Source organism: Phalacrocorax carbo, chromosome 9, assembly GCF_963921805.1.
Source record: "Phalacrocorax carbo chromosome 9, bPhaCar2.1, whole genome shotgun sequence".
In the NCBI taxonomy this organism is placed as follows: Eukaryota; Metazoa; Chordata; class Aves; order Suliformes; family Phalacrocoracidae; genus Phalacrocorax; species Phalacrocorax carbo.
The window spans coordinates 36,476,251-36,496,193 of record NC_087521.1 but is presented as its reverse complement, the minus strand read 5'-3'; the positions used below and the strand labels follow the sequence as shown (position 1 = coordinate 36,496,193).

The following is a 19,943-nucleotide window of genomic DNA, read 5'->3' as shown; positions in this document are numbered from 1 at the left end:
GTGCTAACCCAGGGTATATGCAATCAAAGCAGTGATAAACAATGCTGGCACACACATGAAAAAGTATATATCTGTGTTCCCAGATCGTCAAGAAAATCAGCTAAACAAAAAGTGGTCCTGAGTAAAGCTAAGCCCCGAGGCAGGGGCTCGCTTACTGCTGGGTTTCACCTCCTGTTCTGAGCAAGGTAACATTTTTTTCCCCTCATTGCAGGGGAGTTAACAGAGAAGCAAAAAGTAATTAAGCCATCAGAAGGCACTGCAGACACATTAGGATCCCAGGTGTTTGGTTAAGAGGGGATTTCTACAGCATATGTGAAACCCTAGTTAAAATTCTCACGGTTTCTGTATGAAATCCCAATTCTGCAGAGTTACTGCAGGCACGGGAGGAGGAGGATGGAGCAGAGCGCAGCAAGGAGAGCGTGCTGAATAAGCAAAGCCTACACCGCAAAGTGTGACGCTTTAACCGGAGGCAGGACTTCAGCTATGCTCTTTGTCAGATCGCATCCAAGAAATCCCAGGCTTTGGCACCAGAGCTCACCTACAAGCCCCTCCTGGCAGAGGGCTTGGGAGAAGCATCACACCAGTGGTTTTGGAGTTGTGTTATTCAATGCAAGCACAAGCTGTCAGTGCAGCAAAAAGGGCCCCTCACTCCCACGTGCCTTTTCTCTGATGAAATATTAACTTTAAGCCACCATCACCACCCAACAGGCCTCTTCCGATCTGGCGCCAGAAGAAATGATAAAAACCCACAGGCTGTGGAGGCAGTGACTTGACGTGGCTGTGGGATAAAGGCGGGCAGCGAAGCTGCACAGAGGGAGAGTACGGCAGCTTCAGCCTCTCAAGTGATGCAAGATAAGGAATAACTCATTTTGTATCCTACAAGTGATTAAATCAGCCAGTACTGCTCCGCAGCGTGGTTATCGGCACTCGGCCTTCAGCCCCTCCCTGTGCAGAGCCTGTCACCAGCCCATGATGTCCATGTCCTGGGGTGGGACGGGCTCCCCTGGTCAGGCAGTGGGGGCTGATGGCCCAGCGTGGCCGCTGGCTCCATCCCAGAGGGACGTAGCTCTGGCTGAGCACTGGGCTGAGCCAGCGCCACGCTGTCCCCTGTCCCTGCAGGACCCTTCATCACGGTGGGGAAGTGGCCCAAGTTATTTTTCCCCATAGCAGAGCCCAGGCGGTCACCCCTGCACCCCACAGTGTTTCAGCTTCCCTCTCTGCCCCCCTCAAAGCCTTTTTTTTTTTAATTATTTTTTTAAAAAATCACAGACCTGAGCTGGGTGCAACTCCTCTGCAAATGCAGACCTGATTTCTACCCCTGCTGCACAAAAAGGCAAGGAGCATCATCATGCATATCCCCAAAACAGCCCCCAGCAGGTCCCAACAAGGGTTTCACAGCCTGCCAGGAGCTCACCTGGAAAATCACAGTCAGGGCCACAAGCACACACATGCAAGTGCAGGGTGATGCTCTGCCTCTGGGCAAATTTCAGCCACCGTGTGATTAATGGCACAGTGTGCCTCGGTGGCTGCAGCTCACCTTCCGACCCCGGTGCCGCTTGTCCCATGGGAAGCACGCGTGGAAAACATACAGGTTTCCCTTCAAGGCATATAAAATCATCTGCTTCACAAGCAGCAAATACAACATGCTCCCTCGGGGCATAAATACATTTTCCAAACTCTCACGCTTCTGGACTCATCCTAATTACAAGAGTCTCCTGGACTCCACTATCAACAAGGCAGCGACCTGGAGTTTACTCAGCACAATATTATTTAAGACTTAATGCTGAGCATTTGGTGCAATAAAGTGCTGTTTGAACTGATCCAGCCTCGTAGGACCACGATATTTGGGAACGGCGGTAGCTCTGTTGCAAGCCTAGGCAGCACTCTGAGCATCAGCGCCGTTAGAGGGTATAAGTATACAGAGGTTATTTGAACTGAAATTATAATAAAATATAATACATTGCTCAGCAAGCTGATGTCTAGAACACAGTGAAAATCCTGCTAATGGGGAAGACATCAATTTGATTTTTAAGTTTGTTTAAAGCAGTTTTAACACTAAGCAAGTAAACATTTATAACTGAATAAATAGTTTTCAGTTTAGTCAAGGAGCATTCAGTGGATGTTGGCATAAATATTCAGTTATGGAAATTATTTGATTGAAATAGATTTTACATGCCATAAATAAATATTGTCTGCGATGAACACACACTCCCAACAAGCGGCGCGAATTAGAGAGCCACTGATGCCTAATGCCGGTCTTTGAAAATGTTTTATTTAGAAGCACTTCTGCTCACCACACAGACAGCCAAATCCCATCTGCCCGGGGTTTTCTAGATGTTCATCCCACCACATTATTAAACGCTTGGGGCAGAAGCAGGGCTGCATGGGCAGCGCGGCGGGTGCTGCGCCCCTGTGCCCGGGGGGGCTCGTCCAGGCGCTGGGATGGGGCAGGTTTAGCAGAGGGCTGTGCCAGAGGAGCAAACAAAACTGTAACCAGGAACCTGCGATATGTCAGCATCGCTGCAGAGCCTGCCCGCAGGTTTTAGCCTGTTTGGTGTTGGCCACCTGCATAAGTCAGGGAGAGAAATCTGCGTGTTTTACCGAAATCCGCTGTGGCTTTGGTGCTTACAGAGCTACGGCTGGATGCAGGCGCAGGAGCGATGCTCTCCCCCAAGCAGAGAACGTCGTCCTAGCACTCAGCATAGCTTTTAGCCACATTAACTGACACATAGATGTGAGTTAGACTTTTCCAAAATATATTCATCAATAAATGCCCTCAAGTTCAGGAGTATTTGTGGTGCTGGCCTGGACGGGGATAGCTCTGCACAATCTTGTAAAGAAGCAGATGAGCGCAGCATTAAGCTGGAGAAAATCAGGGATGACCTGATCAGGGATAAACAGCATTTTCCTGTTTTGGGTATATTTTTAAGCTTTCTCTCCAAAATGACAGCATGTGCAGGACCGGGGCACAAGGCTGGTAGCAATGCTGAAAAAAAAAAATAAATCAAAAAACCAAACAAACAGAAGGAAAGGCAAGAACTGGAATTAAAGTTCTGATGTCACACCTGACATCACCACGGTCACACAGGACCCAGGCAGGAGCGAGGAGAGGGGCAGAGCTGTGGACTGTGCCCCAATCCTGCCATCCAGCACTGGTACAGTAGCAAGGATCCAAACCACAGAGATTTCTCAAAAGAAAGCAAGCACAGGGCACCCACAGGATAAATTCCCTGCGTGCGGCGGCTTACTGAGAAAAGCCATGTGTTTCTGGACACAGCAGGACCGTGTCTCGCCCGAGCCCTCACAACAGCAGCGAAACCACGGGCGGACTGTGCCATCTAGCTTCTACGCTCAGACAGGACTGCTACACTGGGTTTTCTTGCACACACCGCTCACAGCCCTACACGCTGAAATCTGTACCCTGCTGCAAGCCTCTCCCCGGCACAGACCGCAGGGAGGGTGATTGGGGGGGTCTGGGTAAGACCCTGCCCAAAGTCACCCTTGGGGAAAGCCTGCCCAGGGTTACACCCGAGCATCACCAAGTGCCACCACCGGTGATCTCCAGAGCCGGTGAGAGGCGACCCACTGGCATACCACAGAGGAACGTGTCCTCAGCACCTTCACATGGGCAGTAACTGGACCTCATCCCACGCCTGGACCAGACACCCCCTGCACCTCTCCTGGTTGACCCCCACGCCACTTGACTGACATCTGGCAGACATGAGAGCCTGGGGCACACAGAAAGCTGTGCTTGGAGCAGCAGCTCCCACCCTGCACTTGCTCAAAGCAACCACGGCCAAACACCCTGTTTCTTCACAAAACTCCCAGGTCTCCCTTCCCCTTGGCTTGGGGCTGGAGTAACAAACATCTTTAAGCTCAGTGTACTCTGCTCCGAGCATCGCCTGCAGCTGGCACACGTTAGAGCAGCCTCCAGGCTGCCCCAGGTGGAGCTTACTCCTTGCAGGAATTCAGTAATGTCAGTATTGGGAATATCCACATCCCTGGACAAGCTGCTGTCCCTGCTTCAGCACACCTCACGGTGCCGAAAGCGTTATCCCAGTTTCACAGCCAGGGAACTGAACCCCGTGGCAGGGGCTTGGGAAGAGCAAGGACCCCCATCCTGACCCAGGTCACAGGGATCCACTTTGCTGGGCCTGGCACTCACCTTGAGATGCTGCAAGTAAGAAAACAGCCTGAAGATCACCCCCAGCCTGGTCCCACAAGCCACCTGCTGCAATAAACCAGATCTCAGCAAGTCCAAGACCACCTCTGCATGCAGGAGGGTCATCACGAGGCGCAGGCTTTCACAGCATCCCTGCTGCCACAGCTTACCTGAAGGAATTACACTTCCTTTCCTATCTGAGCATGTCAGGCAGCTTCATTTTTATAGCATAAGGATGAGTTTAAAAGCCAGTGTTTTACCCAAAGCCTTGCAAATTCCTCCTGGAGCCTCTGACAATCATAGATTCTATCTGGTGCATAATCCAATGCAATTTAGTGTTTTTTCAACGGTCCAAATTCCCTATAAACTCTATTTCAGCAATTAGAGGTTCATCTCTTTGAAAGCTAAGGCATCAGTATCTCTTACTTGGCTCCAAATAGGCAACATTATTTCCCTACAGGAAAACATGTATTAGTTGTTCGCTATTAATGCAAAGTCCTTGAAGAGTATTTTGATTTTGCCTGTTCTTTAGGGGAATCAGCAGCTCTTTATAAATCATTTTGCTTCCAAATAAGTTTGAGCTTCACATCTGTGCACCTTCAGAGTCTGTAACCATCAGCTTTAGGAAGAAACAAAATGCAATTTCCACAATGAGCTCAGGAAATTCAAGGTTTTGGCACCTAGTCTTCGTTGTATATTGGGCAATAAATGCCTAGTTAAGGCAGCAATAAGGTAAAACGGCGTTACAGTTTGTACTACACCACCTTCCCTCTAGACTTAAAAGATGGGAGCAATGGAATAGGAAAAAGGCAATAACATTTAAAGCATTTACAAAATTCCAAGGTGACAATTCTGGTATTTTAACACGTTCAAAGTAATTCAAAAACATATTTTAGCTTTGTTTTCAAGTCTGAAGCTGCTTTTCAATTGCTATCCCTAGCTATTTGGTACGGGGGTGGGGGGTTTATTGTTATTGTTTTCCATCACATAGATAACACAGGTGTTCTGGCACTCGGCTCCAGGGACCACATCCTCAGCTGCTTTAGAGCAGCACAATTCACTGCCCTGCAACAGCACCCACAGAGGGCAGAGGAAGAAAGTGCCCCAAAGCTATTTTACCATCAGAAAGGAGCTTTGCTCAGGAGAGAGGGACATATACCCACAACTCCCTGCCAGACTTGAACATCTCTTGCAGCTCTGAGTGTCCAAATAATTCTGATACTGCTGCCATTTGCAAAGCTCTCAGGCTGGTACCCAGCATGGGGGCATCCTCCGGTCACCAACACGTTGACGGGGACAGGAACAGCATGGACATTTCCCACCGGGAATCGCCACGAGCACAGCTGTGCACCTCTAGTATGTAGCAGGAGGCAAGTTGAACACAGCTCTGTGCAGATTCCAGCAGTGGGAGCTGCAAAGACCCTCCCCTCCCATTTTGCATCTTCACTCATTTTGTGTTTCACTGAAATTTTACACTATGGTCCGTTACTAAGAGGTACATGAAAAGACTGCGGGGTAAAAATGAGAAGCATCTTTCATAGTAAGGAGAGGCATGACTGATTATCAGGTTCAGGTGTCGGCAGCCACAGTGACCTACCATCTTGAACACAAACCCTTGGAGCAAGTCATCTGATTTCTCCCTGGTGTCAGGACACCACCACAGCCAGCACAAGGCGGGAATTTGCATCACTAGACACAGCCAGGTTATTAATTCACTTGTAACCACCCCCCCGCGCAGGCAGAGGCACCGCAGCATGGATCACACCCTCCTTGCCAGAGGATAGGAAGCTCAAAGCTCTGAAATACAAAACTGGCATCACATCCACTCCTTGCATTTCATGCTTCTGCCCAGTTATCCTTGTCCACAGAGCCCAAGCAACAGCTTAAACGGGTGCTACCAGCTCCTCCGCCTCTGCAGCTCCCCAGCAGCGTTCATGGTGATGTATCAGCAGCTGAAAAACCAGCTTTCGCACCACACCTCCCCGTTCTCTGCTGGGGATCGGGAGCAGCCAGCCACCAGCAAAGCTGACTGGTTTATTCATTTCCTTGAAAAAGAATAAATCCCTCTGATTGTGGCATGGGTTAAAATAATGCTTAAGAACAAAAGACTTGCTCTTCTCCAGTAAGAATCCCCCTAACATAAGAAATTCAGTAACTGGTTAGAAAGGCAAGCGGTGTTTTCTGATTTTTCAGAGTCACACTGAAGCCAAACAAATGCACCCCATAGGATTCAACTCTATATCAGCAGAAATTAGAAAAAAAACTAACCAGCCACCAGAGGAACTGCACCCTTTTTATTATTATTTATTTAGTGTACCTTTACGCTGAAGACTTTCCAGATAGGAACTAGGGATTTAACCATTTCTCATTCAAAGAGACAGGCCCAACAGCATCCTCCAGCTGCAAAGCAGCTCACCCTTCCCCAGTCCAGCACCAAACCTGCATCGGCACCAGCCAGAGCTCCCCAAATGACCCCAAATCGGCATCTCTGTGTGCCACACCAGGCTGCCTTTGGTCGCAGGAGCAGCAAAAAGCAATTGCTTGCTCACCATCATTCTCCCAGGCTACAGGAGGCACACCAGAGCTGGTCAGCACTTTCATGCACGACGATCTGTACGGCATTTTGAGAACTGGTGCATTATTAAAATGTAGAAGCCCTTGCAGAAATCTGTTTAGTCTAATGTTACTGCCTCAAGGCAAAGGGAAGATGGAAATCCTCTGAGCAAGACAGCCCCATACAGTTGCCTTTTAAATTTTGTATCAGGCTTTAACTATTAATTTATCTTATTTAGTATCCCAGGATTAGCTCTTCTTTCCCTGTAGCTAGCTGCAGGTTTAGTCCCCTTGCAGTGAAGACATGGCAGCAGCTCTTAGGATGATAAAAACCACATTTTCCCCTAGATGTAGCTGTTAACCCAGCTAGCTGCTTTAACTCACATTTTCACCTTGTTTTGTGTTACTTAGCAAGTATTTTTCCAAGTTTCATTAGATTAGTTTCAGATAATTCCTGAACCACCATTGCCAACCGCCTGACCACAGCGGCACACAGCTCAGCTGGGGAAAAAGCAGCTCACTGAGCTCCATCCTGTTGCTGCCAACCCACAGCATTAACCCTCCAGCCCTTCAGCTTTTGCTGTAAACACACCTCAAATCCCTGCTCAGCTGCTCCATATCCCGAGGTTCCTCACAGTAGGTTTGAGTAAAGCTCACTAAAGGCCAAAAGCTCAGGACTCGGCTCATGCCCGCAGGATCCCTTACACCTCTGCTTCCATCACCACAGAAACCAGAGCAGGCTCTGTGACAGCAAGGTACGGCCACGCTTCTGCTCAGTGAGGTACTCACCCAGGACAAGGGCGAGGGGACAGTGCCCTGTTTGCTGCAGGAGGGAGGTTTTAGCACCGCACAGAAGAAACACTCCAGCCACCAGGCCAGCGCCTGGGTTTGTTCCCATGCCCTCCTCGCCACCCCATCTTGTTCTGTTTAATTTAATAACCAATAACAGAAAAAAGCGCACTATTAGGGATTCCCAAACTAGACACAGAGCAGTCAGCTGGGACAGATCAGCCTATTTGCCACTTCAGGCATCACCAGATCATTTGTTTAGTCATTAAGCTCACAGAGCATCATCATTTCAACAGCTCCAAAACCAGCCTGAGCAGCAGGACAGCACCCCAATGCTTTCAGTCCCCTTAGAGGGAAGTAGAGGCCCCACTCCAGGCTTCTGGCACATTAGACAAGTGTCTCTTTGCCCAGCTCTCCTCAGTCCTATCATACCACGACATTTAAGTGGCTGGAAACCTCAGAAAATGCCAGATGAAGTGGAAGGGGTGGTCAGCTCCAACCCTATTCACTTCCTTCAGAGGAAGGAAGGTTTGGACCACAGAGGACATCACACGCATGGGCTCCAACATCAGCCCTGTCACCGGCTCAAGATAATGTTACTGTGGCTTGTTTTGACATCAGTTATAACTTTCCCCACAGCTTCCCACACCCTGAAGAGCCAGACCTCCTAAGTGAGGAAGGCTCGGGCACAAAGCCCACAGTACAGCACTGCACCACAGACATGGTGTAACATCGCTATTTCCTATGTCAGCAAGAGCAGAGTTTACCAGCACCTAACCCAAGCAAGCCCGGCACTACCGGCAGCTGCGCTCCTCAGCCAGCCCCGCCAGTCACTTGAAGCGGACCATTCCACCGCTCGTGGGACGGCACTGAGCCTTCGGGCTTGCAGGCAGAGCATCGGCACGCTTGAGGCCACCCGGATTTGTGCGGGAAAGCCGACGACACCAGGGTAGGCTCGGGTCAGGCCTGTCCCCAGCACAGCACCCACCCCCCCGAGAGAGCCATTGCGAGGGAGCCCCGCGGCCGCGAGAACCTTTACAAAAGGCAAATGCACACACGTCGGTCGGGCAAGGCGAATATTTATTAAGTAAGGCTGTGCCGAGATGCTGTAGGTGTGTCGGGGAGGCGCAGGGAAGCCCCGGGATCTTCTGGCGACAGCCTCATCCTCCCGGCGCTCAGTCCAGCTGCAAGAGAGCGAGAAAGGCGAGAGCGTCAGCGGGAACGGGCACGGCCGCCCCCCGCGCCCGGGCCCGCCGCCGGCGCTCACCTTGATGAAGCCGATGTCCTTGGCGTACTGGCGGAAGCACTGCCGGCACATGTTCAGGCCGTACTTGCGGATGAGGCCGTGGCGGTTGGAGCAGACGCGGCTGTGAGGGGAGAAGAGAGCGAGGAGGGTCAGGGCGGGTAATGGCGGCGCGGGGCAGGGAAGGGGGGAAGAGGAGAGACGGGGCGAGGCGGCTGCCGCAGCCCGGGGAGCCCCGCGGCGGGCACTGACCAGGAGCGGGAGCCCTGGCCGAACTTCCTGGGGTGGCTCCAGTAGAGCTGCTGGTGGCCCATGCTGCCCGCTGCGCGCCCGGCTGCTAGAGAAAGATGGCGGCCGGCGCATGCGGTAATCAACCCTGCCCCGCATCCCGCCCTGCACCGCGGCGCGCCCCCGCTCCGCTCCCCCGCCCCTCCGCGGCGTGACGTCAGCGCCGTGAGGGCCGTAGAGGCGGCAGCGCGCTGCCAGCAGCGCCGGGCGCGGTGGCGCGTGCCTGTAGTCCCAGCTACTCGGGAGGCTGAGCCCGCCGGATCGCTTGAGCCCAGGAGTTCTGGGCTGCAGTGCGCTATGCCGAGCGGGCGTCCGCGCTAAGGCCGGCATCAATATGGTGAGCCTCGGGGAGCCGGGGGACACCAGGTTGACTAAGGAGGGGTGAACCGGCCCAGGTCGGAGACGGAGCAGGTCAAAGCTCCCGTGCCGGTCAGTAGCGGGATCGCGCCTGTGAATAGCCACTGCAGCGTAGCCTGGGCAACACAGAGAGACGCGGGCTCCTTTTGCGCCGACGTTTTGCACCCCCCGTACTCCCGCACCGCATTTTGCCCCCCGCGCCGACCCGCACGGCCCCCGCGCGCTACCGCCTCCTGCTGGGCGGTGGCGGCGCCGCGGGCCCTGCGCGCACCGCCCCCTGCTGGCGGCCGCCGGCACCCGTGCTGTCTGCGCATGCTCCGACTCCAAGAAAAAAACCCCACGGCTTTAAAAGTTGTTACAGAGAAAATATAAAGCCTGCGTCCTGCTCTTAAAATATAAATATAGAAAACCAATGCTGGAAGGATTCGGTGATTTATTTCTTTTTTCTCCAAATCCTGGTTAATGTGGTGAGAACCGGCTCTGCGGGCAGGGACCCAGCGAGCCGTGTCTTCTCCCGCCGCACCCCCCTCGGTGAACGGCCCCGGTCTGTGCGTACACGGGGGCTGGTTCCACCCTGCGTGCACCTCCCAGCAATCTGTTCAACTGCTGGAAGGTTAAACTGTTAAAAAGCATGAGGTAAATCTGTTAAATGCAATGGTTTTATCCCAATTTCTACTACACCCAAGCTTAAAGCAGCTCATCCCAGATGCTGAAATTTCACTATTGGGGATTCCCAACCTGCCCTGTCTCCACCAATCCTCTTCTACATCGTGAGTTCTTTCATTATTCAAATTTTAAGCTTTATTGAATTTCTCCATTATCCTGGTAACGAGTTTTTTCCCAAGGCCCCACATTGGTAACGAGCTTTTTCCCAAGGCCCCACGTTCTGTTGTTTAGAAAGCCTGGGCTACTGTTATCAGAGAGGGTGGAGGATGAAGGGCGGCACTGGCGTCTACACCAACCAAGCGGCAAGCGCACGTCACAGCGGGTTTTACCCGAGCTTGGTTTCTGAACGCCCACGGCTCTGGTTTCTGGTGGAGTCACCCCAGCCTCCTCAGGCAGCAGAGCCACCCTTCAGCTGACCCAGCCCCACCGCGCTGGGGACAGGAGGCCATCACTGAGGTGGTGCTCTGTCACTGGCTTCGGAGGGAGCGCTGGTACCTTTGACAATGAACACACATTGTAAAACTTGTATTCCTCTGTTACATACAATTGTAGAAGTTGCCCAAAAGTTGCCCGCCCCGGTGAGGAGCCATGTCCTGCCACAGAGGCCAGGCAAGCCGCCTGCCCCATTCCGTGTCCCGCACACCCTGGCCTGGGCTCCTCGCTGCCACCAGCACGGGCGGTGTGCCACACCTGGCACCAACCCCACTCACTGAGCCCACGGGCCATCGCAGGGACCAGCGTGCCCACAGGGCTGCTCCTCGGTGACCCCTCAGCTCCCCTGTGTCCTCTCAGTTCCCTCCATGTCCCCTCACACCTGCCGTCCTCTCAGCTCCCGCATGTCCCCTCAGCTCCTCCACGTCCCCCCACACCTGCTGTCCCCTCACACCAGCCGTCCCCCCCCGCTCCTTCCTGTCCCCTCCAGCCCAGCCGAGCGCCTCCTGCCGGCGGAGCCTGCGCACAGCCCCGCGCTGAGGACCCCTCGCCGGGGCTGCCCTCACGGCTGCCGGTGCTGCCGCCTCTCCCGTCTCCCTCCCTTCCAGCCCTACGCGCCCTTCCGCCGGGCGGCTCCGCACACCCCTGGCCGGTGGCGGCGGGCGGTCGGCGGGAGTCCCGGTGAGCCAGGCATCGCGGCGGGCGCCTGTGCGCGGAGAGCGCGGGAGGTCCCCGGGCGGTGCGGAGCCGCGCCGCGCCGCGCCGCGCCGCCCTCCCGCCTTCTCGCCCCGGTGCCGACTAACGTCGCGCTGAGGGGCGGGCGGCGATGCGGCTGCAGTGCGAGGTGGAGGTGGTCAGCCGGCTCCTGCCCACCTGCGGGCTGCGGGGCCGCGGCCGAGGCACCAGAGCGCTCCTCTCGCTCGGCCGCCCGCCCGGACGGGCGCGGGGCGGCGGCGTTTACCTCATGGTGTGCACGGCGCGGGACCGGGTCGGCGCTCGCTACAAGGTGGGGACGGCGGCGCCCCGGGGCGGGTGTGGGGGGCGGGGGGGAGCCGGGACCGGGGCGGGTCCCCTCGTCCCGCCCCGGCCGCTGAGCGTCCGCTGTGTCTCCTAGGTGCAGGAGAACATCGAGCGGTTCTTCACCCGGTTCGTGGAGGAGGGTAAGGCCACCGTGCGCCTGCGGGAGCCCGCCGTGGACGTCTGCCTCAGCAAGGTGGGTGCGGGGACCGCGGCCGGCGGTCCGGGGACACCGGGGGGGGTGGTGCCCAGGCTGGCTGCGTGGGGTCCGTCCGACAAACGCCACACGGACACTGCGCCTTAAGAGTCGTCTTTGACCCACCGCTACTTTGGCGTGGGAGAAGGAAGCGAGGCAGCGTGAAGGAGCTTGGCTTTGTGTGTCCTCAACAGGCTACAGCAGAAAGGGAAATTTTGTGCCAGGAAGGCTGAGCCTAGCTTCTTTGCTGGGCTGTGTCCTGATTCTGCTGCCTTCTGCTCCCTCTGGAGAAGCAGCAGGAGCGGGAAAGTCTGTTTTTCATGTCGTTCTTTGTCGCTTGTGTAGAGAGAAACAACTTTGTGATCTCTCTGATACAATATCTTGCTCTTGGGCTGTAAATTCTATGAAACAGTTGGTGCTTACAACCTTTCTAATGAAAAAAAAAAAAGAATACTCTTGTCTTAGTGGACAAGCAGCGTGCCTGCTGTGGTTTTCAAAGCTGGAGACACATGGTATGTGTCTCCAGTGGTACAGGCACCATCTCACCTTAATGCTTGACTGATAGTAGGACTTACCAACACGTCTATTCACAGTTCATAGGGTATTTGGAAGCTGTAAAGTGTTTTTAATAATGCTAAACTCACCCAAAAAAAGAGGCTTATTAAAGTTCAGCTTTTATGTTGGGTTTTTTTTCTGTGCTTGTTCCAGTAATCTTTTGTAGCTTGTAGAAGAGGAAAGCAGGACAGCTTTTCTAAAACCTTAGAGTTAGAATGTGTAAAAAAAAAAAAGCAAACAATACTGATTTTTTTATTTGGAAAATCACTTTGACTTTCTGTTGCAACTCTGACTTTTTGGCCCAAAGGAGATCCTTTAATGCTTTTGGTGATGTCAGACTGAGCAGCTGTTACCATGAGTGGTGAACTTACTGTTTCACAAAGCAGAATGTTTTCTCAAAGGGCCTGTCTAAGGAGAAATGCCCAGGGCATGTTTAAACTGCAGCTGCAACAGGCGCTGACAACAGTCTTGCCATAGATGAATGGAGCTCAGGGCAGGCTGCGAGGTATGCTTGAGAAACAAGGTGAATGAATCTGTACTCGGACGGTGACTTACTGAAAAGAAAACAAATATGACCCAGCAAGAAAGAAAAAGCACTTACTGTGTTGGGAATAAGACCGATAATTAAACATAAGCCCGAATGTAGCTGTGGTAGCCCAAGACTTTGCAGACCGTGCCACAGCGCTATGGTGATCTGGAAGTACCTTGTCTCCACAAGAGTGAAGGCTGCGGTGGTGAGGAAAGCAGCCCTAATGTGATGAAGAGAGCAGTTTGCCTTATGGGGTTAAATATAAAAGAAGTGGTGTGTGTCCAAACCCAATTAATTTTTTTCTTGCCAGAAGCAAATGTGCTCTATATCTTACAAATATGAGAACTCGTGCGTGTTGCGTTAGATCCAAACATTTACATCTCTTACTCCGAGCATTTCTGCAGAAGCGTGAGACATCAAAAAGTTTGTCTTAGAACAAAGGTAGAAAAGCAGGCCTATTGTAAGTGGATCTACTGGTATAAAATTAGAAAGGTCTGTGTCTTAGTGCTACAGGATCTTATTTAGACTCATATAGGGCCTGTAAGGAAACAGTGTGACAGACATTCTTTCATTGTGGGTAGTAATTTAATGAAGAACTATATGATAAGATAGTCCATGACGTTGTTAGACTGAAGAGAAAGTCTCAACCAAACATAATGAAACGGGAGTTAGAATAATGACCAGAGTTGCTCCCAGGAGTCTAGATCCTCGCTCCCCATTTTTAACATAAGGCTCACCCTCATACTGTCAAGCTTCAGGAACAAATCCACTAAATTCTCCCACAGCCAATGATAATATATATTCCTCTTAAATGTTCCAAATCCAGAAACCCAGTTTAAGATCACTCATAATTTTTCTGTAGTGTTTCTGCTGGTCTTTTATAATTTCATTACATAAAGGCTTCTTAACTCTCAAAGATGGACAAAAACTTTTTAGAAAGGAGATTTCCAGGTATGACTGTACCGATTGTGTGCAACTACCATGCAAATCCCCACTCTTTGTGCTCTGCCAGGTGGTGCAATTTGCTGCATTCAGCCACATCAGAAATTAAGTTGAGAAACATTGGTCTGGAGCATTCAACCCTGGAGCATAAATAATAAAGTCACTGTGGGTTTGGTTTTTTTTCCTTCAGCAAGCCTGTGCCTGCTGCATTGCACGCAAGGTCTGAAATCCATGTAATCTCTGATTGCCTTGTCATCATTCATTTAGCTCTGAAACAAGGGACTTGTAAGGTGTCAACACAGATTAACCTCTTTTCCCGCCATCTTTTTCTGTGGTTGACTTCAGATGCGGGACAGAAAATTGTCTCCCAAGCTCTCCCAGCTAACTCTTTGCTTTTTTTCTTAGATGTGTCTTAGTATTTTTCTCAACATACTCAAGGTTTCTCAGCAACAAGGTTTAGAGAGTACTACATTGCCTTTACAAAGGTATTGTGGAGGAACACGAAGTACTGGTATTGTGAAGTCAAGTGAACAGCCCAGAACCTCATTCTTAACAACCTAGTGCTTCTGGCTATGAGAAACAGGTATCTGTTGCATCTCATGCTTTGAGATCAAAGAAATATTCCCTGTAACTCAAATCTGATGTATAGTTATGTATTTTACTTGGTCTTTAGAGATATGGAGGACTTTTTCTCTTTACTTCCAAAGTTAGTTAGCCATTTATTACCCTCAGAAACATGACAAATCTGCCTGTAGTCATGCGGAGTCCCAGAGCTAAATATTTTAGTTAGATTGGCTGAGATAATGAATGTTGGTGGTCTTGGATACAAAGGTGTTTGGCAGGCAACCCCCCTGTGTCTGGAGGGTATCACACACGGAGCTGAAAGAATAGGTGTGCATGGGACGTTTAAGGAGAACAATCATTTTAGGTTCCTGATGCAGTTAAATATGTTTGACCTTTATTGTCTCTATTTCTATCACATTAGCATCCAGAAGTCTCCGAGATCATTGCTCTGTTGCGCTAGATGCTTATAGCGTATTAGGTAAGCTAGTTCTGGGTGCTCTAGAATTTGGTATAAACAAATACATTTAGAAGGAAAATTGTCTTTCAGGTGCAGAAATGGGTGTCACTAGGCTTGGGCAAGTTACAGCTGGGAACAGAGTGCAAACCTCTCGACTCTCAGAGCCACACCAAAACCCCATTTCTTTTTTCCTGCAGTGAGAGATTACTTTTACTTGTATGGATGCATCATGCTTTTTATTTTATAACTCATTTTATAGCTTAGTGTCTGTCAGCTGCATGTCAGCTTGAGTAGAGGCTTGCTGGGAAAGTTAGAAGAGAAACATTTGGTTACCCTGTTATTCAGAAAACTTAATTATGTCAGTACAACAAATGTATCACAGCTTTCTTGACCTTTATTTAAAATACAGGGCATCTGATACTCCATTAATTCGGCTCTCTGTCCTTACGGCCATTATATTATATCCCACCTAAAGCAAAATTAGTCATTTGTTTGCAGAAGGACTGCAAATAATTACTCCCTTGTTTGTCGCTGGCACAACCAGACAGAGCTGTGTGTGACCAGAAGCATTTACTTAACCAGCCCTGAAGCTTTCCACCTTCCTTTATGTTAAATTTAACCTCAGCTTCCATCCTTTTCCTTCCTCGCAACTTTCAGAAATGATTGCCTTGAGTTTTAGATCTCCGATTTCCCCATGTGTGTTTTTATAAACTGTCCCTTTATCATGTTGCAGGTTAGGAAGATCACAGTGCATCAGGCTTTTTTTCTGTACTTTATTTTCAGCTGTGAATTCAGAGCTTTGTTCTTTTTCTGAGAAATGAAACGGCAGTTTGTTTGATCTAGATTATTCAGAGACGTCGTAGCTTCTCATTCAAATTGCATGCCATTTGTTCTTAAATACTGTAAACAGCACGTCAGCCTAATAAGCCCGAGCTGTTTACCTTTCCCATTTCATTACCCTGCTGAGTTAGGATCTCCTGATACACGTACCAAATAGTTCAGAAAGTGTTAGTACAAATGAGCACAAGAATAATACACTTTTAATTCCACATTTGTGTTTTCCTGTAGGCAAATGCCAGCAATTTAAAGAATTTCCTTTCAGCTGTGAGACTGGCTCACCAAGGGACCAACATAGGAGCTCTCCCACTCTCAGCTTTGGTACCAGCGAAGACCTCAGAAGTTGAAAAACCTAAGACAAAAATGATCATAACTTCAAGAAGGGACTATCCTCTCACCAAAAACTTTCCTTACTCCCTCGAACATCTCCAGACCTCATACTGCAAACTTGCTCGGATCGACACACGTGTGCTTTGTTTGAAGAAACTCCGAAAACTAGACTTAAGTCATAATCATATTAAGCAGTTGCCGGCTACTATTGGTGACCTGATCTGTCTTCAGGAGCTCAATCTGCACGACAATCACCTGGAGTCCTTCAGTGGGGCTCTGTGCAACTCCACCCTTCAGAAATCTCTTCAATTCTTGGACCTCAGCCAAAACAAAATTAAAGCACTTCCAATTCAGTTTTGCCAGCTGCGAGAACTTGTTAATTTAAAGCTCGATGACAATGAGTTGATTAGGTTGCCATTCAAGATTGGCCAGTTAGATCATCTACGCTTTCTGTCAGCAGCTCGAAACAAACTTCCTTTCTTGCCCAGTGATTTTAGGAAACTCTGTCTTGAGAACTTGGATCTGTTTGGAAATCCTTTTGAACAGCCTAATCCGCTTGTTCCCAACATACAACTGAAAATACCATTGACCTTATTAGAGTGTGCTGCAAGAGCAACGATAAATTACAGGTAAGAGCAGCCTGATGGGCACACATCGCACCTACTGTTTCAAACCTGTCGAGTCTAAACTTTCCTGACTTTTTTTTCCCCTGTCTCTTCACCTGTTAAATATCATAAAGTTAAAGTTGTTTTGAATTCCACTTGTAAAATCATCCCTTTGCTATACACGATAACGCAGTAAACTGGTGACTTGGAAGCATTTAGAGAAAGCTGTAGGTTGGAGTGGTTTTATCCACAAAATGGGGGCACCATCACAGAACGTTCTTGCCCAACCATTGGAAAGGTCAATCAGTTCTACAACCCTGAACCACTTCTGGCATTTTGTACCAAGAAGCTTAGATTACAGAGGATTTTGTGGCACCAATCATCTTTCATATTGGGCTTTAGCTTGGAAATTGCCTACCAGCATGGTTGCCCTTCATCTTGTCCTCACATCAAAGTACAATATAACCGTCTGTAATACCCACTAGCCTGTCACTGTCCCTTCCTGCGTGAGAATAGTGTGTTGGCAAAAGGTTACCTTCCACCGTACAGCTCCTAGTTACAGGTGTGGATCAGCCTGCCTCTGCTTGAGATGGGGGACCTTACGCGTGCCAAGTAGGGCTACAAAGGTACCACGAGGTGGGTTCTCCAAGGGCAAGTGTCACACTGGAGTTGGCATTACCTACTGCAGGCTTCTCCCTGCCTTAGGTTTTCCTTGAGCTGTTTGCTTCCTTTGCTGTTGGAGGGAGGGTATTCTGTCTTTTGTGGCGAAACCTAGTTCTGAGGTAATTTTAAAGTTATTATTTCACCACGTAAACACCATCCTTGCCAGGCTGCTGTTTGTTATCGGTTTTCTCCCCTTCCCCCACACGGCGTACATAGCTCTGCCTGCCGCGCCTGTGATCTTCCCGGTACCAGCTGCTGCTGCTCCCTCCCTGTTCTGGGTGGAAAAGGGAGCAAGAAGATGGAAGAGTCACGGGTACGGAAAGGGGGTGAGAGACAGACTCAAAGTGTTCCTAATCGACGCTCTGTGCCCATTCCTGCCTTGGGGGTGAGGAGCGCCTCATAAACCTGGGTTAATTGCTCAGAAGTCTGTGCTAAAGGTGTCCACAGGCATGCAGGGCACACCCTGGAAATGAGCAATGGAAACAGTCCCCTTGCCCACAGGTCTGTGGTTATTAGGAGACAGCATCGGTCAGAGTGGTCCCGATTATCTTACACGGAAAAGAAAAAGTTTAACAAGTGGGCAACAGACGTTCTGTCTGACATTCACCGGCGGTGAGAATTGACAAAGAACAAGAAACGGGAGTGATGATGGACTGTAAAAACCTCCAGAAATGAAGAAAACAGAAGGAGGGAAGACCCAAAAGCAAATATTCGGAAATCAGTCTTCATAGTGGTGTGCTGGGCAAGTACCAGAGCTGTGATTATGCTTGTCCTGACCGGAAAAAAGGATGTCCCGAAATCGAGGTGGTGAAAAAAACCACACAGGAGTCTTAGCTATGTGAATGATGGTATGTAGAAAGAATTGGGAATATGTAGGTGTAGACGGGATGAGTCAGTGAGGCCAATTCTGAGAGTCTCGAGTGACAGCTGGGCACTGATGATACCCACACTTTAAAGTTAACTTGAGAAAGTACTTCAGGGAAATTATTTGTACCCCAAACACTATGCCACTCTGCTGCGAATTTCAGAAGAAGCAATTCTTGTTCCTGCCATTCAGTGTCATTATTGATGTGACGGACGAAAAAAGCGGTCTATCAAGAGAACCATAATTTATTGTCTGCAATGTAATAGTACTACTGTAAAAGGTTCATTTTCTCCCCCGTTCCCTCTGGATACGGTGTTTTTATGCTACTACCACTTCTTCATGTTAGAGAGTGAGGAGTAAATTGTGGGTGCCTTATCAGGCCAGGAGGAAATACAGTGATCTTGCTGGCTAATGTGAGGAAAGAACAGATCTGTGCCTCGATGACTCATTATTCTTAATCTTCTTCCTAGTTCTCTAATTGTCTATCGCTATGATACAGGCTGTTACGATTTTTGTGAACTCCCTAATTCTCACATCCTTTTAAGTTCAGGCCCTTCGTACTCAGGGGTCAGTAACATGGTTGCATGTTTTTAGTGACTATCCTGAAAAGTGGTGTTTAATTCCTAACCAGTCCAATACTGCAAGCGGCAAAACCTCAGATTTGCCTTGCCTGTGATCTCAGAAACGCATTTCTTACAGCTGGTGCATATGGCGTGTCACTGCGCTTGAGTGACACTGGTTCATTTTGTGGTGAATTCACGCTTACTCCTCTTGTTCAACAGAATCCCTTATGGTTGTCGCCTCCTTCCTTCTCACCTTTGTGAAGATCTGGAAGTGGCTAAAACATGCCAGTGCGGAAGTGCCTGTCTGAGCAGCTTCATTCAGATCACGGTGACCATGAATCTCCATCACGTAGCTCACACTGTGGTCCTTGTGGATAACATGGGAGGTACAGAAGCACCCATCATCTGCTATTTCTGTTCTCTAGACTGCTATTCCCAGTTCCTGGATAGGTACCTGCAGAGTAATGGGTGACTGTTAACAAGTGCAAAAGCTTTGCCTGAAGTTCTAGTCCAGTGACGGAGGAGCCTGAAATTGTTTTCTGCTTGTTACCCACATGTGCTGTCATAGGGCATCTGCCACCGGTAGCAAACGTCAGCCTTGCAGTGAGGGGGCACTGTCGGCCTGGTCTGGTGGCCTGACTGTTCCTCCACCCCAAGAATCTCTCTTTGGTTGGAATAAAAAGCGATGCTTAGCTTGAATGAATCTTCCTTAGAATGTATTCTGCTTTCTTTTTCCTACTGCTGTGACTTTGTTTGGAGTATTATGACAGTTTTCTTTGTTCTGTGGTGTAAGTGGTTTCTCCTTGCTAAGAGAAGCAAGGTGAGCGTGTATCAGACTGCTTTGCTTGCTTACATTTGAGGCTCTGAACTCTGCCTACAGAAGAGGACTGCGTTGACTTTATCACTGGACTGGACTCTTCCTGACTTGTTTACCGCACACCAACTCAGTAGGCTGCTATGAGAAGAAATTACAGTGTGAGCAGTTTAAAACTGGTCATGTAATTCCAGGTGCTTCTTTTTAAAAAGTTCTGTTACAGCATTCTCACTTCAGGCGGGGACCAGCATTGCTGTTTTTTTTATCAGAGCAAATGTTTTTTGTTTTATCTCTTTGTTATACAAGAAATGTCTCTTTTTTTCTAAATATGTGACCTAAACTTTGTTTCTTAATTCTCACATTTTAAAGATTCTTTAATTGTTCACTACTGTGTCAATTTAATTAAATTTTTAAACCCTTCTATGTACATGTGAATTGTGTTTTCTCTAATGAGGTTTTTTTTGATCCAGTGTATTCTAGGGATTAGTTCCCGGCGTTTTTCCTGGTGAAGATACT

General features: G+C 49.5%; 2 protein-coding genes and 1 long non-coding RNA gene across 3 annotated transcripts; 1 reads left to right on the top strand and 2 right to left on the bottom strand.

The window, feature by feature from the left end:
• Positions 1-8,566: 8,566 nt before the first annotated feature.
• On the bottom strand, positions 8,567-9,148 carry RPS29 (ribosomal protein S29). The gene is made up of 3 exons (XM_064461193.1): positions 9,000-9,148; positions 8,772-8,871; positions 8,567-8,688 (listed from the first exon to the last, which is right to left on the bottom strand). Exons 1-3 carry the CDS (start codon positions 9,059-9,061, stop codon positions 8,680-8,682), a joined length of 171 nt encoding a protein of 56 aa, XP_064317263.1. The 5' UTR covers positions 9,062-9,148; the 3' UTR covers positions 8,567-8,679.
• Positions 9,149-9,627: 479 nt separating this feature from the next.
• On the bottom strand, positions 9,628-11,050 carry LOC135315083 (uncharacterized). The gene is made up of 3 exons (XR_010374535.1): positions 10,943-11,050; positions 10,873-10,887; positions 9,628-10,553 (listed from the first exon to the last, which is right to left on the bottom strand). It is a non-coding gene; the product is annotated as an uncharacterized LOC135315083 (long non-coding RNA).
• Positions 11,051-11,185: 135 nt separating this feature from the next.
• Positions 11,186-19,850, top strand: LRR1 (leucine rich repeat protein 1). Its single transcript, XM_064461192.1, has 4 exons — positions 11,186-11,496; positions 11,605-11,703; positions 15,819-16,546; positions 18,833-19,850. Exons 1-4 carry the CDS (start codon positions 11,317-11,319, stop codon positions 19,083-19,085), a joined length of 1,260 nt encoding a protein of 419 aa, XP_064317262.1. The 5' UTR covers positions 11,186-11,316; the 3' UTR covers positions 19,086-19,850.
• The last annotated feature ends 93 nt before the right edge of the window (positions 19,851-19,943 follow it).

Bases quoted from the DNA above. Each gene is read 5' to 3' on its own strand.
- RPS29 (XM_064461193.1), bottom strand. From the start codon at position 9,061: ATGGGCCACCAGCAGCTCTACTGGAGCCACCCCAGGAAGTTCGGCCAG. The intron at 8,872-8,999 runs GTCAGTGCCCGC...CTCCCCTCACAG, and splicing joins GGCCAGGGCTCCCGCTCCTG to CCGCGTCTGCTCCAACCGCC.
- LRR1 (XM_064461192.1), top strand. From the start codon at position 11,317: ATGCGGCTGCAGTGCGAGGTGGAGGTGGTCAGCCGGCTCCTGCCCACC. The intron at 11,497-11,604 runs GTGGGGACGGCG...TGTGTCTCCTAG, and splicing joins GGGTCGGCGCTCGCTACAAG to GTGCAGGAGAACATCGAGCG. The intron at 16,547-18,832 runs GTAAGAGCAGCC...CTTGTTCAACAG, and splicing joins AGAGCAACGATAAATTACAG to AATCCCTTATGGTTGTCGCC.